Source organism: Lutra lutra, chromosome 10 (genome assembly GCF_902655055.1).
Source record: "Lutra lutra chromosome 10, mLutLut1.2, whole genome shotgun sequence".
Lineage (NCBI taxonomy): Eukaryota > Metazoa > Chordata > Mammalia > Carnivora > Mustelidae > Lutra > Lutra lutra.
Window position 1 is genome coordinate 100,625,445 of NC_062287.1, and position 18,627 is coordinate 100,644,071.

Genomic DNA, 18,627 nt, shown 5'->3' on the forward strand with positions numbered 1-18,627 from the left:
GAGTGGGCAGAGAGAGAGAATCTCAAGCAGATCCCACACTGATTCTGGAGCCCAACACGGAGCTTTATCTCACAATACTGAGATCACAACCTGAGCCAAAATCAGAAGTCAGATGTTTAACCGGCTAAACCACCCAGACACCTCTAGAAATGGAATTTTAAAATACCTGCTACAAATGTATCAAAACTGTAAAATACTGGGACACCTGGGTGGCTCAGTTGGTTGGGCAGCTGCCTTCGGCTCAGGTCATGATTCCAGCGTCCTGGGATCAAGTCCCGCATCGGGCTCCTTGCTCAGCAGGAGCCTGCTTCTCCCTCTGCCTCTGCCTGCCATTCTGTCTGCCTGTGCTTGCTCTCTCTCCCTCTCTCTCTGACAAATAAATAAAATCTTTAAAAAAAAAAAAACCTGTAAAATACTTAAATATGAAAAATGCATGTATGTTAAGAACGTTAAGAAATATTGCTATAAGACACTAAGAAAGATGTAAATAAGTGAGGAATATACCATGTTTATTTCTGAAATATTCAATATTGTTAAAATATCAAACTTCCTCAGATATACCTATAGATTCAATGCAACTCAAATAGAAATCCAAGCAGGCATTATTTTTTGGTAGGAATTAGGAAGCTGAAACTAAAATACAGAGAGAAATGCAAAGACCTAGACTAGCTCAATTAACTTGCAAAGAGAAATGCAGTTGGAATAAAAACACTGGAAAATACTAATGGATCTCAGGCTCTACTCCAAAGCTACAGTGTTAAAAGGATGTGGCACTCGTATAAAAATCGAGAAACAGATCAATGAAACAAAATTGGGAGACCAGAAATGTACCCACACATGTAGGAATAATACATTTTCTACAAGGCAAAAGAAAAATGTCATTTGTTGAAAAAGACTAGACCTTTCAGCAAATGATGATGGACTAATTAGATGCATATATATAGAATATTGAATGTCAAACTATAACTCATATAAAGATTCACCAGCAATGGATCATAGATGTAAATGTAATACCTAAAAATCTAAAAATTTCAGGAGAAAGCATAGTAGAAAATATCCATGATCTCAGGTTCTGTAGAGAATTCTTTAATACAATACCCAGAGTAAAACCAATAAGACACAATTTTGATACATTGTACAACACCAGATGATATATTTCAAGATACCTTCAAAAGATATATATCTTCAAAAGATGTATTTATCTTTTGTATAAATATATATTTATATTTTTATATTTGATATATATCAAAATATATAATATATATCTTTAAAAGATATGCTTAAGAAGGTTTAAAACCAATTTGTGCTCTGGAAGACAACAGTTTCACATAATGTATTTCATAAAGGGCTAGTTCCACAATATACAAAGAGTCTCAAAACTCAATGATAATGATAGATCTCTAGAATGGGCAAAACATTTGGAAAGTACTTCACCTAACAATGCATAAAGATGGCAAATATGCACATAAAAAGTTGCTCAGTATCCTTGTCAATGAAATTCAATCTAATGAACTCCATTTTAATGGAATTTAATGAAACTTCAATTTAATGAAATTCAATTTAAAAACTCAATGAGATAACACAATAAATCTATTAGAACACCTAGATGTTGGTGAGTGTATGGAAGAACAGGAACTTTCATGAGATTTGTATCCAAATGTCCATAGCAACTGAAAGAATTCAGAACGTATCACTCCCAAACTTGTTGCTTTGATATATAGATTACTTTGAGCCAAAGACACTGAAGACACTGGAAGTGCAAGAAAGGCACTCTGAATTCTCCTTTTCTCTCTGAAAGCAGGAAATGAAATTACCATCTTAAAGATGCCCTCCTTAATCTAGAAGGAAAAAAAAAATAATTCTCATCACCAGAGACAGAGACCCAGAAGCCAAGAGAAACCTATACAAACAGAGCTTGTTAAAATAACTCTCAGGGTGCCCGGGTGGCTCAGTGGTTAAGCATCCATCTTCAGCTCAGGTCATGATGCTGGGGCTCTGGGATGCTTCCAGCCCCACATTGAGCTCCCTGCTCAGTGGGGAGCCTGCTTCTCCCTCTCCTGCTCCCCCTGCTCCTGCACTCTCTCCTGCTCTTTCTCACCATCACACAAATACATAAAATCTTAAGGAAAGATAACTCTTATCTGCCTTCCGTCTCCCCAAAATGTTAGTTACTTTTCTATAATTGCAGGTCTTTGTTCAACCTTGTTTATAAGCACTTAGGCTGAGCCAGTTCTTGGGTCTCCTTTCTTCTTGCGACAACTCCCACATACAAGTAAACAATTACTAAATAAAATCTGTATGCATTGGTCCTATTAATCTCTTGCATCAGTTTAAATCTCAGGGCCAGGAGGAAACATTAAGGTGATAAAGGAGGATTTTCTTTTTCCTCCCCCTACAGTTTTAGTGAAGTTTTATTTGTGATGGCTCCAAACCAGAAACAAACCAAATGTTCATCCACTTGCGAATGGACTGCAGGCTGTCCAAGCAAGGGAATGCCTCTTGAAATGAAAAGTAATGAAGGATTGGCACATCCAAAAATGGGGATAATCTCAAACTAATTCTGCCGAGTAAAGGATGCCAGAACAAAAAGACTACATAATTTATGATGACATTATAATAAAAGAAACCTACAAATTTGCAATCATCTATATTTATACAAAACAGATCAGATAGGAATTCCCAGAAAGTGCAAGAAAAGAACATAACATATATACAATGTGGAAAGAAAAAAATGATACCAATCCAATTAGGCAAATGACATGTTATCTAATAGAAAATTTCCACAAATCTGAAAAACAAAAGTCTAAAAGAAAACTATGAGTCCACCAAGGATCCATGATACATGAATAATGAACAAATTTCATTCTATATATACATATAGAAATGAAATTAAAAAATAAAACATTCACAGCCCCCCACATACACTGAACTATGCAAGTAGAAACAAGCAAATCATGTACAGGATCTGTATACAGAAAACTACAAAATAGTGATTCAAGAAATCAAAAAAGATCTGAACAAATTAGTAGACATATTAAGTTTATGGATTTAAAGACATTACATTAAAATATTAATTCTTTATAAACTGATCTGTAGGTTAAATGCAAACCAGCAAGACTTTTGTAAAGGCAACTTTAAACTGAAATTTATGTGCAAGTTCAAGAAACTAGCAGAGATTAAACACATTTTAACGTGTAGCATAAGGAGGAAGAAAATCATCCACTCCCTGTTCAGATTTACTATGTATACATATAATGGAGACTACATGACATTGGTGGAGATACAAACACATGAATCAACATCAAATAGACAGAAATAGACCTTTTGAATTAGTTCAACTAATTTTTCCAAAAGATGGAAAGATAATTCAAGAAAAGGAGAAATGCCTTTAAAATAAGTGGTGTTATCACTTCTCGGCCTTTTGGCTAAGATCAAGTGTAAAAAAATGATGTTGTGGTGCCTGGGTGTCTGTCTTTCGAGCAACCAATTCTTGATTTCAGCTCAGGTCATGATCTAAGGATCCTGAGATCAAGCACTCTGATGTTCTCCATGCTCTGCATGGAATCTGCTTGTGATTTTCTCTCTCTCCCTAGGCTACTCCCCCTACTTGAACTCTCTAAATAAATAAATAAACAAAGAAAATCTTCTAAAAAAATAGTGGTATTGTAATTGGGAGTACAGAAGTAAAAATATACAAACAAATAATGTTAGCTTAACTTTATACAAAGATTGAATAACAACTTAAGTGTAAATTAGCGAACTATAATAAACTCATATTAAAATATAGGGGAAAGCCTATATTCAACACCTTGGGTTGGAGAAGAGTTTAGTGACATGATATAAGGGGCTCCTGAGTGGATCAGTAGGTTAAACGTCCGCCTTCAGCTCAGGTCACCATCCCGGGTTCTGGGATCCAGCCCCACGTTTGGCTCTCCTCTCAGTGCTGGGGGGTAGATCCTGCTTCTCCCTCTTACCCTGCTTGTGTTTTCTCTCTCTCTCTGTCAAATAAATGAATAAAATGTTGAAAAAAAAAAGTGAAAGAGACATGACATAAAAAGCATAATCTATGAAAGTAAATACTGATAAACTGGACTTGATCCAAATTAAAACAACCTACCAGTCATACTCCTGGATATTTATCCTAAAGGAATGAAAAATTATATCCATGCGATCATCTTTAAGTGAATGTTTATAGATGTTTTACTCATCATAGTTGAAAACTAGAAAGAACCCAAATGCCTTTCAGTGAGTAAATGGTTATAGAAATTCTGTCATCAATATCATGGAATACTACTCAGCAACAATGAAGGAACAAATGATTTATTTAAACATAACACAAGGGATTTTCATAAGGATTCTGTTGAATGAAAAAAAAAGTCCAATCTCAAAAGATTACAAATGGTATATTATTTATAAAACACTCTTTAAATGACAAAAATACAGTGATGGAAACAAGATTAGTGACTACCAGGAGTTAGGAACAGTGGGAGAGGCAGAGGCAGTGGGTGTTGCTATAAAGGGGCAGCGGGATAGGACTTTCTGGCAAGGGAATAGATCCGTTTTGGAGGGGGAGAAGGGTGCACAGAATGGAATCACTGAAATGGTACAATATACAGTAAAAGAAAAAAAATAAAAAGAGAAGTGAACAGAGAGATGGAAACTCAGATGGAAATGAGAAGTAAGAGTAACTACTTTCTGTCCCTGAAAGAAAAGTGGAAACAACTTGAGGAACAAATCCAGAAAGTAGCAACTCATATTTTCACAGTGTATTATTTTACTTCCCTAAAAACATTAAGATAATGTGACAGGACAGTATTTAAACTCTTCTACCCTGTGCCATTCGAGGAGACCACCATGGAAATGCAGATTCTTGATGGCATGTCCTACAGATATGATATTTTAATCGAGTCCACTGTGGTGCAAAAGGAAAGTTAACCAAGAGTAAAGAATAGGAAACAAAGAAAGTAGGGAGAGAGGGGAAAAAGGGAAGGAGTAAAGGGAGGGAGTAAAGGGAGGAAGTCAGGAAGGAAAGCAAATGCAAGATCTGGAGAAAAAAAAAAGAACAGGAAGTATAAATTTTCTCTAATAATTAAAAAAGGACAACCTCCAAACATTTCCTTATCCTTTGAAATACTTTAGGGATAGTCAACAAATTGCTTGAAATCTCCTCAGGGAGAGTCTCAAAAGGTTTAAAAAAATCCATAAATTGTTCTCACTATGCTGTGTAAGAAACACATGAGGGAGTCAAAACAGAGGCTTCACTGCAGGTAAAATGATAGAATATTTTATGGGCTATCTTATGTTACCAACATCAACAATGATCAAGTGATATAAGCAAAGTTATGCTTTAATTCAATAGCAAAGCTCCAGCAAAAAGCTGGCATTTATAATTTCGTTTTTGGGTTTTGTTTTGTTTTGCGTTGCTTTGCTTTGCTTTGCTTTCTACTATTCCATAATGCCTGAGCAGGAATTGGACACCATCCTTTTCTATTCACATTATTTTTCTGAGTATTTTCACCTGGATCCGCAGACTAAGTATTCAGAAACATCTTTGAAGCAAAGTCATGCTATTGCTTGCAAACTATTTTTTATGTAAATAATTTTATCTCCAATGCAGGCCAAAATTGAGAGCAAATGAAGCAGAACTAAGAGATATCCATTTTTAAAAATCGGCAAAATTAAGAAGCTGCCTGTATTCAGCCTTGCATTTTGATATCTTTCCAAATTCTTAGTTATTTAGTTGCCCCAGGTTCTTTTTTGTGATTCTCTCAAGATAATTCAAGATTTAATGATTATTTAAATAAAAATATAAGTATGATTCTTTCCAGATTGCTTGATGAGACAAAAGGGGATTTCCACCTCACACTGAGATGTGAAAAGCATTATTTGGATATTAGCAGACTTTTAAGAACCCAGTTTATGGTGATAGTACAATGTTCAGCACATTCTTCAGTTTTAAGTAGGATCTGAGAAGAAGCAGATAAAATTGTCTCAAAGAATGTAGCTTTACAAAAATTACCATAGGTCTTTAACAAGGATGTTAAACTATGAAACAGCAATTTGGTTCTTTCCCTAAAACTCTAAAGCTTAAAGGAAAATAAAAATACATGTCTATCTTTCCTTAGCTTACAGGACAATTAGAACTTACCTAGTATGATTTTTCTCAACTTTTCATACTGGCAAAACAAAACAGACAAAAAACAAGGTTTATACCACTTCTTATCACATTTGCTGAAAATAGTTTTCTAAAATTTCTACCAACCTAAACATGTTTCCATCTTTCTGATGTAAGAAAGGCACATGCATCAAGGCAGGGTAGGTGACCAGGAGGTCACAACATTAGAAGCAATATTTTAAGTAAATTAAATGCAAATTTTATGGAATCATTGTTACACTTAATGTTATAAAATTATATGTTTCTATTTTCTTGTAGAGCAGACACTGCTGTGATTATGTAATGCAACTATATTATAATGCCCCATTATTTCATAATGTAAGTTTTCATCATTATAACCAGTACCATTTCTATTTCTTCTCTTTAAAATTTTATTTATTTATTTATTTATTTATTTATTTATTTTTGAGGGAAAGCACATGGGTGGGGGAGGAGCAGAGAAGGAGGGACAGGCAGACTTCATGCTGAGCAGGGAGCCTGACTCTGGGCTTGTTTCCAGAACCCTGAGTTCATGACCTCAGCCAAAACCAAGAGTCAGATGCTTTAACTGACTGAGCCACCCGGGTGCCCCTCTATTTCTTTTTTCTTAAGAAAGCATCCTGCTGGGCGCCTGGGTGGCTCAGTGGTTGAATCCTCTGCCTTCGGCTCGGGTCATGATCTCGGGGTCCTGGGATCGAGCCCCGCATTGGGCTCTCTGCTCGGCGGGGAGCCTGCCTCCTCCTCCTCTCTCTCTCTCTGCCTGCCTCTTGCCTACTTGTGGTCTGTCTGTCAAATAAATGGAAAAAAAAAAAGAAAAGAAAGAAAGGATCCTGCTTGCAATATTTTAAACTTAACAATTATCTTAATCTGCTACCCAGTTATTACTGGTATATTCTTAATCTGTATATCATTAGGAATAGTCAGCCATATTTTTATATAATTATAATGTATATCTTTGCTATGCATTATAGTTTGGAGAAGTTCTTGTGGTTGTAAGGTAAAGAGGAATTTAAAGTAATATCAAAAAATCCGTGCAGATCTCATCTTTAGTCTATTCTATTTCACCTCTATGGTATCATATAATATTGTGACTTTATTCCGTTTTTAAAGTACAGTATCTCTTTATCCAAAGGGAGTTTTTTAATAAATTTTTATCATATGAAAACAATGCCAGGGGCGCCTGGGTGGCTCAGTGGGTTAAAGCCTCTGTCTTCTGCTCAGGTCATGATCCCAGAGTCCTGGGATCCAGCCCTACATCCGGCTCTCTGCTCTGAGGGGAGCCTGCTTCCTCCTCTCTCTCTGCCTGCCTCTCTGCCTACTTGTGATCTCTGTCCGTCAAATAAATAAAATCTTAAAAAAAAAAAAAGATAAGAAAACAATGTCAGTGATGCTCATTCAGCCAATTTTTAAAAAAGATTTTATGTATTTATTTGAGAGAGAGATTGAGAGAGCGAGCAGGAGTTACAGGAGGGCAGAGGGAGAGGGGATGAGGAGCCAGGAAGGGGGCCAAGAGTAAGGAAGTGGGGGCTGAATCCCAGAACACTGAGATCATGGCCTGAGCCCAAGGCAGACACGTAATCCACTGAGCCATCCAGGTGTCCCTCATTCTCCCAATTTTCCCAGGTTTCCTCATTTTCTCCTAGGTTCTTGCATGATGAAAGGTATTTGATTTGTCACATAAAAGTCACATACAATGTTATATCAAAATAAACTTATATTAGCATTTTGTTAAAATAGTTAAGAAAATTAGAAGATAAATAATTAAAAGAATAGCACCTTGATGGTGCAATTTAGTTACAGAAGGGTCAGGGCAGTGCCTGAATTATGTCACATTTCATCTTACTTGACGTATCTCCTGTTCATCATCATAGCACAAAGAAGATATTTCACAGTGCAGAAGAATTTACATAACATACACATAAAGAAATCTGCTTTGAGCTAAGTTATGGTCACCATTTAAAAACAAAACCAAAAAAACACTATGTAAGCACACTGGTTCATTTGATCTTCATTCATCCTTGTCAATAGCCCTATGTAGGAAGTTTTGTTTTATATAGGAGAATAAAGAGTTTTAGATATGTTAAATTATTGGCCCAAAGTGACCCTCAAATAAGACATGAATAAAGGTATAACACAGACTATACCAATATAAATATATCTTATATTTATGGAAAAAAGACAATTCTCAACTACAATCTGTTATAGTTTTCTTATTTATTCATTTGGCTGATATCTGTCAAAGGTGTCCACTGTTTCACCTGTCAGCCTGTATCACCTGTGGGTATAAAGGATTTTATAGGACTATGTGGTGAAGTAGTGGGTTCTGTACATTTTTTGAATTTTAAATTATTGTTTGTAATCATTATATAATTGTATAATATAATTTATTATATATTGACATATGCATTAAGTCATACTATTAAATGCAATTTATAAACATCAATGTGCAATTGCAATTATATAAATGACAAATAGAAAGCTTTACTTTTAATAGAAAACTTTATAGCACAATATAGTTCATATGTTACACCCAAATTTTTAACATACTTTTGATTTTTTTAAATGTTTCATATGTCTATATCTGTATCTATATTTATATATCTATATGTGTCTGTATCTACCTATGTATCTTTTTCTCCTTCTCTCTCTCCCTCTCTATTATCTATCTATCAATACCATCTTGGTTTCTCAAACTTGCCACTATTCATATTTTGGGCAGGATAGTGGGTCTTGTAGGATATTTAGAAATATAATATAATACATTATATTTTATTATATAACAGAAATATAACTGACCTTTAACTGTCATTAGCCAGTAGTACCCTATCTTCCAGTTGTGACAACGTAAATGTCTTCTGATAAAATATTATCTGGTTAGTAAAATCATTTCAGTTGACAACCACTATCTGTGTTTATGTGTATTAGTGTTCTTTCAAGAAGGGTTTATTTTCAAATATCTGAAATTGGAAAGTTTGAATGTATTTTTCATGCTAGTTTTGCATGCTAAAAATCACTCAGGTGATAATGCATGAAATCTATTGACCATGCTGATGTCTCTATCCAGAATAGGTTTCCTGATAAGCCTGCATGGAAACTCAAAATCTTACGGTGCTCAATGAGTTCATTCTCATGGGGATCACAGACAAACCCGAGCTGCAGGCTCCATTATTTGGGCTGTTCCTCATCATCTATTTGATCTCAGTGGTGGGCAACCTGGGCATGATCATCCTCACCAAGGTGGACTCCAGGCTCCAAACACCCATGTACTTCTTCCTCAGACACCTGGCTTTTACGGATCTTGGTTATTCAACAACTGTGGGACCCAAAATGTTAGTAAATTTTGTTGTGGATCAAAATACAATTTCCTATTATTTTTGTGCTGTACAACTAGCTTTCTTTCTTGTGTTCATTGGTAGTGAGCTTTTTATTCTAACAGCAATGTCCTATGACCGCTATGTGGCCATCTGTAACCCTCTGCTCTACCCTATCATCATGTCTCAAAGGGTGTGTTATGTGCTGGTGGCCGTCCCCTACCTCTACAACACATTTGTTTCTCTCCTAGTCACCATAAATATTTTTAGTTTATCCTTCTGTGGCTACAATGTCATCAGTCATTTTTACTGTGATTGTGTCCCCTTGTTATCTTTGCTCTGTTCAAATACACAGGACACTGAAATGATAATTCAGGTCTTCGCTGGTTTTGATTTGATTTCATCCCTTCTGATAGTTCTTGTGTCTTACCTGCTGATCCTGGTAGCCATCATCAGGATGAACTCAGCTGAGGGTAGGCACAAGGCGTTTTCCACCTGTGGGTCCCACCTGACAGTGGCCACAGTGTTCTATGGGACTTTGATATTTATGTATGTGCAACCTGAGTCCAGTCATTCTTCTGACACTGATAAAGTGACATCAATATTTTACACTCTCATTATCCCCATGCTGAATCCCTTGATCTATAGCTTGAGGAACAAGGATGTAAAATATGCAAGACAAACAATGTGGAAAAAACTCTGCAATCTTTTTCTTAAAGTATATATATGATACAGTCTCCTTAAATTAGGTTATGGGCTTCAAAATTTGTTCTGTATGTCTCTATAAGTAATAATAAACACAAGTGAGTTCAGAAAACATGTAGAGGTTCTCTTCCAAGTGCCAGTCACAATTCTATGTGCTATAAATATATTAGTAAACAGAACAGGAAAAATACTTGTTTTCCTTGAGGGGAAGAGATAAATTATAACTATAATAATTAGGTACAATTTATAGTACAGTTGAATTGGTCAAGACATCATAGACCATAAGAGCAGGTAAGAGAGTGGGCATGCCATGGGGGGTGAGGAAGAATGGAAGGCACTAAAAGGGAGATCAGATGATTTGGTGTTATTCGCAATTAATAGAACAAATCTCCCAGTGTCTGTATGAGTGACTATGCATAGGCATGTGTGTTTGTGTAAGTTCATTCTCTTTTAGCCTTTACAATCTTCTTAAAAAAAAAAAACACATATGTATGTATGTATGTATGTATGTATTTGTTTATTTAAGAGAGAGAGATAGAGAGAATGTGCTCACTAATTGGCGGGGGGGTGGTAAGGGGGTAAGGGAGAAGAAGAAGCAGACTCCCTGTTGAGCAAGGGGCCCCATGTGGGACTTGATCCCAGGATCATGGGATCATGACCTGAGCTGAAGTCAGACACTTAATGACTGAGCCACCCAGCTACCTGTCTTTATACTCTCTTTATGGCATGTGTTGAAATCACACTTATTGTGGTTTCAAGGAGATTCAGTGTAGCACAATGATTGGAAGTCATCAGTCATGTGAATTTGCTCAAAAGCTCCAGTACCATGTGTGGGATCTCAAGGTCCTGCTCTCCTCATCAATGCATTTGCTTAGGAGCCCTAGAAAATCTATCAACTCAACATAATTAGCAACTCAGTAACTCACAAAATCAGTGCAACATCTCATTTGTCTTAATTTGCCCATTTCTTTATATCAGTGGATATACAAATTAAGATAAATTTTCTTGATTATAGTTCACAGTACTTCATTATATACTTTAAAGTTCCTAAGACAGTAAATCTTAAATGTCCTCACCACAAAAAAAGATGGTACTTATGTAACATGACGGAGACACTACCTAATGCTAAATTGTAATCATATTGTAGTATATAAGTGTATCAAATCAACACATCATACACTTTTCACTTGTTATGTCATTTATACCTCAAAGTTGGAGAAAAAAAGATAAATTTATTGAGGTCTCCCTTACAAGCTTCTAATTTTTGATGTTTGATTTTATGTTGTTTTGGAATCTTGATTTCTAATTCCTTTTTTTTGTCTAATGGGATTGTTACACTTTCTTCTCTCTGAAAAATAAGAATATTTATTTAAAATTAGTTTTCATAAGAGGTCTACTCTACGTTGAATTAGGTTTGTTGCTTTTTTCATGGGATAATTTTCCTCAATATTGGCTCATATAAATATATAAAATATTTTTATTAGGGTCCATTTATTCACTGCATTGATTTGATAATCCCTCATTAGGAAGAAAAAGGAGATAATCCCATATTTTGATCTATACTATACTTCTAGTAAAAGTTTAGTAAGATATGAAACAATTTCCATTAGTAATTGTTATATCTTCTGGAAAACTTCCTCCTAACCCTTCTAAATTTTTACTTTATTTCTTATTGTTAGCACATTTTGTCATCATTCACATCACAGAGAAACTGGGCGGTTTCATCTGTCCTCCATAATGGAATAAAATTTTCTGTGTAATCTGTAAAATTTGAATAAAAATTATTCATTGGAATGAAAACCCACTATATGTGTATTTTTATGTGAAGATAACTCTTACTAATGGGTTTATATAATTTTTTCATTATTTTTTAAAAATTTATTTATTTGACAGAGAGAGATCACAAGTAGGCAGAGAGGCAGGCAGAGAGAGAGGGGGAAGCTGGCTCCCCGCCGAGCAAAGAGCCCGATGTGGGGCTCAATCCCAGGACCCTGAGATCATGACCTGAGCCGAAGGCAGAGGCTTTAACCCACTGAGCCACCCAGGCGCCCCTAATTTTTTCATTATTGAGAGAAATATATACTGAGTATGAACTTTGCGAGTATCAATGTAAGAAAATATTTTGCTTTCTAGTAGCAAACACAAGTTTTTGGTGGCTGCTAAGATATTTGAAAAGGTCTAAACTAATATTTTGGTTATATATTTCCCCACATTATCTTCAGTGAATAACTATGACTTTTGTAATAGAAGAAAATAAAAGTCTCCAATATCTGGATTTGAAAATATAAAATAACTCAACATAACCCACTATCCCACTTCTAAAATAAATCTTGTTGTACCTTTCATCATCCCTCAGATGATAAACCAGAAAGAGAACAAAAGATATTGAGATTTACAAATTTTGATAATAGATTTTATTTTAAAAGTTAGTCTCTATTTCAATATTAAGTTATTTCAGAAAGTTGAATACTTTTCCATAAAATGGAAAAATTCAAAAAATAAAGAATTGGTACATAACTGTACATACAGAAAGTACAAAAAATTTGAAGATACTAAGGGTGTCTATAAAAATGTCCATGTTTTGCAGCTCCTGGGTGGTTCAATAATTTAGTGTCCGCCTTTGGCTCAGGTCATGATCTCAGGGTCCTGGGATCTAGCCCCATGTCAGGCTCTCTGCCCAGCGGGAAGCCTACTTCTTCCTCTCCCACTCCCCCTGCTTGTGTTCCCTCTCTTGCTATCTGGCTCTCTGTCAAATAAATAAATAAAATCTTTAAAAACAATCTATGCTTTCAGTTAGGAAACTAAGAAGGGTACATTAAAAATTTTTATGTACATGGACACTAAGAAATACTGTATAAAAAAATCCAAGATCTAATAGATCTCAATATGGAAATACATATGAAAATTAACTGTCTCTAATCTAAAATCATGCCTAGGAGTCTTAACTGGGGAACTCCAAGTGCTTAGGGAAAATGAAGTAACCAATTATATATTTTCTTCTAGAAAATTGAAATGAAGCTCAATTTTCTTTGAGGGGCACTTTCCCCTGATATCAAAAGCAAAAGCATCATAAGACAAGAAAAGAACAGAGGGTATCAGTCATGATTACTTATGCAACAATTGTAATAATTTTAGCAAATGGAATCTAACAGTATGTAAAGATAATAATGCACAATATTAAGCTTATTCCAGAAATGTACAGATGATTTATCATTTAAAAATAAAATCACCATATTAAAAACTAAAAAGATTTTTTTTAAAGTGGGGGGAGGGGCACCTGGGTGGCTCAGTCAGTTAAGCATCTGTCTTCTCTTCAGGTTATGATCTCAGGGTCCTGGAATCAAGAACACTGTCAGGCTCTCCACTCATCTCCCTTTCCCTCTGCCCCTCTCTCTTTTCATGTTCCTACACACTCTTTCTCTCTCTCTGTGTATAAGGATGAATTAGAGTTGTCATTTTCTCTTCACTGGATGTTTATTATTTATAAAGATTTGACCTGTTCATACGTCTGTGGAGCAGCCCTCCGTCTCCCAACTATATAGTAATCTTAGGTAGTGTTGCGTCGTGGGGTTACTGTCTGCTCTGAGACTCGTTGGATGGAACCACCCTTCCTCAGCCCCTGCTGCCAGGGCCGCAGGGCCAGAGCGCTGGGCCTGCCAGGCCCGGAGCCGAGCCATGTCCAATAAAGTTCTCGGTTGTGACTGGGAAAAAAAAATAATAATAAAATCTTTTAAAAAAAGAAACAGGGAAAATAATTTTTCATTAAAAAAATTTGAGAAATTTGAAAAAAATTTTCAAAACATTTTAAAGTTACAAAATCCATTAAAAGTAAAAACTTTGACCATACTAGCATTAAGTGAAATCTCAATATTTATTAAAAACAAAACTTTACTTTAAATGTAAATTTAAAATATATATATATTTGAACACCTTAAAAAAAATAAAGCAAAAACTTTGGCCGTGCTAGTATTAAATGGGACTTCTTAAAAGCAAAAACTTTGGCCATGCTAGTATTAAATGGGACTTCTTTAAAACTTAAACTTCTTAAAACTTCTTAAATGAAAAACCTACAGTGGATATCATATACCATATTTAAAAAGTGAAATGCATTGCCATCAGATCAGGAACAAGGCAAGGAGGACTCTTCTTTCTGATTCTATTCCACATTGTGCTGATGTTAGTATTCAACACAATATGGCAAGGAAAAAAAATAATAGAACATGTCCAGGTTGAAAAGGAGATAATAAAACTGTGTTTATTGATAGACTGACAAGACGGTGAAGGCAGAAATCTATTGGAATCTATAGAAAACAGTTACTGAATTGAAAAGTGAATTTAGTGTCATTTCAAAAACAGGATCAGTACACAAAATAATGTCTAACTCTATAAACTACCAAGGAAAAATTAGAAATGGAATATTTTTATTTATTTATTTATTTGAAAGACAGAAAGAGTGTAGGGGAGGAGCAGAGAGAGAGAATCTCAAGCAGATCCCATGCTGATTCTGGAGCCCAGCACAAAGCTCACTATCACAATGCTGAGATCACAACCTGAGCCAAAAATTAAAAGTCAGATGTTTAACCAACCAAACCACCCAGACACCCCTAGAAATGGAATTTTAAAATATCTGCTACAAATGTATCAAAACTGTAAAATACTTAAATATGAAAAATGCATGTACAGAACATTAAGAAATATTGTTTCAAGATGCTAAGGAAGATGTAAATAAGTGAGAAATAGACCATGTTTGTTTTCTGGAAGATTCAATATTGTTAAAATATCAAACATCCTCAGATATGCCTATAGATTCAATGCAATTCAAACAAAATCCAAGCAGGCATTATTCTTTGGTAGGAATTGGGAAGTTGAAACTAAAATACAGAGAGAAATGCAAAGACCTAGACTAGCTCAATTAACTTGCAAAGAGAAATGCAGTTGGAATAAAAACACTGGAAAATACTAACAGATCTCAAGCTCTATTCCAAAGCTACAGTGTTAAAAGGGTGTGTCATTGGTATAAAAATTGACAGAGATCAATGAAACAAAATTGGTAGACCAGAAATGTACCCACACAAGTATGAATAATACATTTTCCACAAGGAAAAAAAAAAAAAAAGATCATTTGTTGAAAAGGACTAGACCTTTCAGCAAATGATTATGGACTAATTAGACTAATTATATAATATTGAATGTCAAACTGTAACTCATATCAAGATTCACCAACAATGGATCATAGAAGTAAATGTAATACCTAAAAATCTAAAAGTTTCAGGAGAAAGCATAGTAGAAAATATCCATGATCTCGGGTTTTGTGAAGATTTCTTTAATACAATTCCCAAAGTAAAACCAATAAGACAAAATTTTAATACATTGTATGACATCAAAAGGATATATTTTACTCTTCAAAAGACACTCCTAAGAAGGTGTAAAACCAGTTTATGCTCTGGAAGACAACAGTTTCAAATAATGTATTTCGTAAAAGGCTAGTTCCACAATATACAGAGTCTCAAAACTCGATGATAGACCTCTAGAAAGGGCAAAACATTTGGAAAGGACTACACCAAACAACGCATAAAGATGGCAAATATGAACATAAAAGGTTGCTCAGTATTGTTCTCAATGAAATTCAATTTAATGAACTCCATTTTAATGAAATTTAATGAAACTTCAATTTAATGAAATTCAATTTAAAAACTCAATGAGATAACACGATAAAACTATTAGAACACCTAGATGTTGATGAGTGTATGGAAGAACAGGAACTTTCATGAGATTTGTATCCAAATGTCCATAGCAACTGAAAGAATTCAGAACGTATCACTCCCAAACTTGTTGCTTTGATATATAGATTACTTTGAGCCAAAGACACTGAAGACACTGGAAGTGCAAGAAAGGCACTCTGAATTCTCCTTTTCTCTCTGAAAGCAGGAAATGAAATTACCATCTTAAAGATGCCCTCCTTAATCTAGAAGGAAAAAAAATAATAATTCTCATCACCAGAGACAGAGACCCAGAAGCCAAGAGAAACCTATACAAACAGAGCTTGTTAAAATAACTCTCAGGGTGCCTGGGTGGCTCAGTGGTTAAGCATCCATCTTCAGCTCAGGTCATGATGCTGGGGCTCTGGGATGCTTCCAGCCCCACATTGAGCTCCCTGCTCAGTGGGGAGCCTGCTTCTCCCTCTCCTGCTCCCCCTGCTCCTGCACTCTCTCCTGCTCTTTCTCACCATCACACAAATACATAAAATCTTAAGGAAAGATAACTCTTATCTGCCTTCCGTCTCCCCAAAATGTTAGTTACTTTTCTATAATTGCAGGTCTTTGTTCAACCTTGTTTATAAGCACTTAGGCTGAGCCAGTTCTTGGGTCTCCTTTCTTCTTGCAACAACTCCCACATACAAGTAAACAATTACTAAATAAAATCTGTATGCATTGGTCCTATTAATCTCTTGCATCAGTTTAAATCTCAGGGCCAGGAGGAAACATTAAGGTGATAAAGGAGGATTTTCTTTTTCCTCCCCCTACAGTTTTAGTGAAGTTTTATTTGTGATGGCTCCAAACCAGAAACAAACCAAATGTTCATCCACTTGCGAATGGACTGCAGGCTGTCCAAGCAAGGGAATGCCTCTTGAAATGAAAAGTAATGAAGGATTGGCACATCCAAAAATGGGGATAATCTCAAACTAATTCTGCCGAGTAAAGGATGCCAGAACAAAAAGACTACATAATTTATGATGACATTATAATAAAAGAAACCTACAAATTTGCAATCATCTATATTTATACAAAACAGATCAGATAGGAATTCCCAGAAAGTGCAAGAAAAGAACATAACATATATACAATGTGGAAAGAAAAAAATGATACCAATCCAATTAGGCAAATGACATGTTATCTAATAGAAAATTTCCACAAATCTGAAAAACAAAAGTCTAAAAGAAAACTATGGAGTCCACCAAGGATCCATGATACATGAATAATGAACAAATTTCATTCTATATATACATATAGAAATGAAATTAAAAAATAAAACATTCACAGCCCCCCACATACACTGAACTATGCAAGTAGAAACAAGCAAATCATGTACAGGATCTGTATACAGAAAACTACAAAATAGTGATTCAAGAAATCAAAAAAGATCTGAACAAATTAGTAGACATATTAAGTTTATGGATTTAAAGACATTACATTAAAATATTAATTCTTTATAAACTGATCTGTAGGTTAAATGCAAACCAGCAAGACTTTTGTAAAGGCAACTTTAAACTGAAATTTATGTGCAAGTTCAAGAAACTAGCAGAGATTAAACACATTTTAACGTGTAGCATAAGGAGGAAGAAAATCATCCACTCCATGTTCAGATTTACTATGTAGACCTACAATGGAGACTACACAACATTGGTGGAGATACAAACACATGAATCAATGTCAAATAGAAATAAACCTTTGGACATAGTTCAACTAATTATTTTAAAAATTAGAAAGATAATTCAAGAAAAGGACAATAACTTTTAAAAAATGGTGTTATCATTTCTCAGCCTTTTGGCTAAGATCAAGTGTAAATAATTGATGTTGTGGTGCCTGGGTGTCTTTCATTTGAGCAACCAATTCTTGATTTCAGCTCAGGTCATGATCTAAGGATCCTGAGATCAAGACCCCTGAAGTGTTCCATGCTCTGCATGGACTCTGCTTGAGATTTTCTCTCTCTCCCTCAGCTTCTCCCCCTACTTGCACTCTCTAAATAATTAAATAAAGTCTTCTAAAAAAATAGTGATATTGTAATTGGATTACAGAAGATAAAATACACAAACAAATAATGTTAGCTTAAACCTTATATGAAGATTGAATGACAATTTATGTGTAAATTGGCAAACTATAATAAACTCATATTAAAATATAGGGGAAAGCCTATATTCAACACCTTGGGCTAGTGAAGAGTTTAAAGACATGACCCAAGGGGCTCCTGAGTGGCTCAGTAGGTTAAACGTCCGCCTTCAGCTCAGGTCACCATCCTGGGTTCTGGATCCAGCCCCACGTTTGGCTCTCCTCTCGGTGCTGGGGGGTGGATCCTGCTTCTCCCTCTTACCCTGCTTGTGTTCTCTCTCTCTCTGTCAAATAAATGAATAAGATGTTGGTGAAAAAAAAAAGTGTGAAGGAGACATGACATAAAAAGCATAATCTATGAAAGTAAATACTGATAAACTGGACTTGATCTAAATTAAAACAACCTACCAGTCATACTCCCGGATATTTATCCTAAAGGAAAGATGCGATCATCTTTAAGTGAATGTTTATAGATGTTTTACTCATCATAGTTGAAAACTGGAAAGAACCCAAATGCCTTTCAGTGAGTAAATGGTTAAAGAAATTCTGTCATTAATATCATGGAATACTACTCAGCAACAATGAAGGAACAAATGATTTATTTACACAAAACACAAGGGAATCTCAAGAG

At 35.2% G+C, this 18,627-nt stretch overlaps 1 protein-coding gene across 1 annotated transcript; it reads left to right on the top strand.

The window, feature by feature from the left end:
* Window positions 1–9,241: 9,241 nt before the first annotated feature.
* Window positions 9,242–10,195, top strand: LOC125079856 (olfactory receptor 8K3-like). Its single transcript, XM_047693581.1, has one exon. The coding sequence runs from the start codon at window positions 9,242–9,244 to the stop codon at window positions 10,193–10,195; it is 954 nt and encodes a 317-aa protein (XP_047549537.1).
* The last annotated feature ends 8,432 nt before the right edge of the window (window positions 10,196–18,627 follow it).

Coding starts and splice junctions, on each gene's coding strand:
- LOC125079856 (XM_047693581.1), top strand. CDS start 9,242: ATGGAAACTCAAAATCTTACGGTGCTCAATGAGTTCATTCTCATGGGG.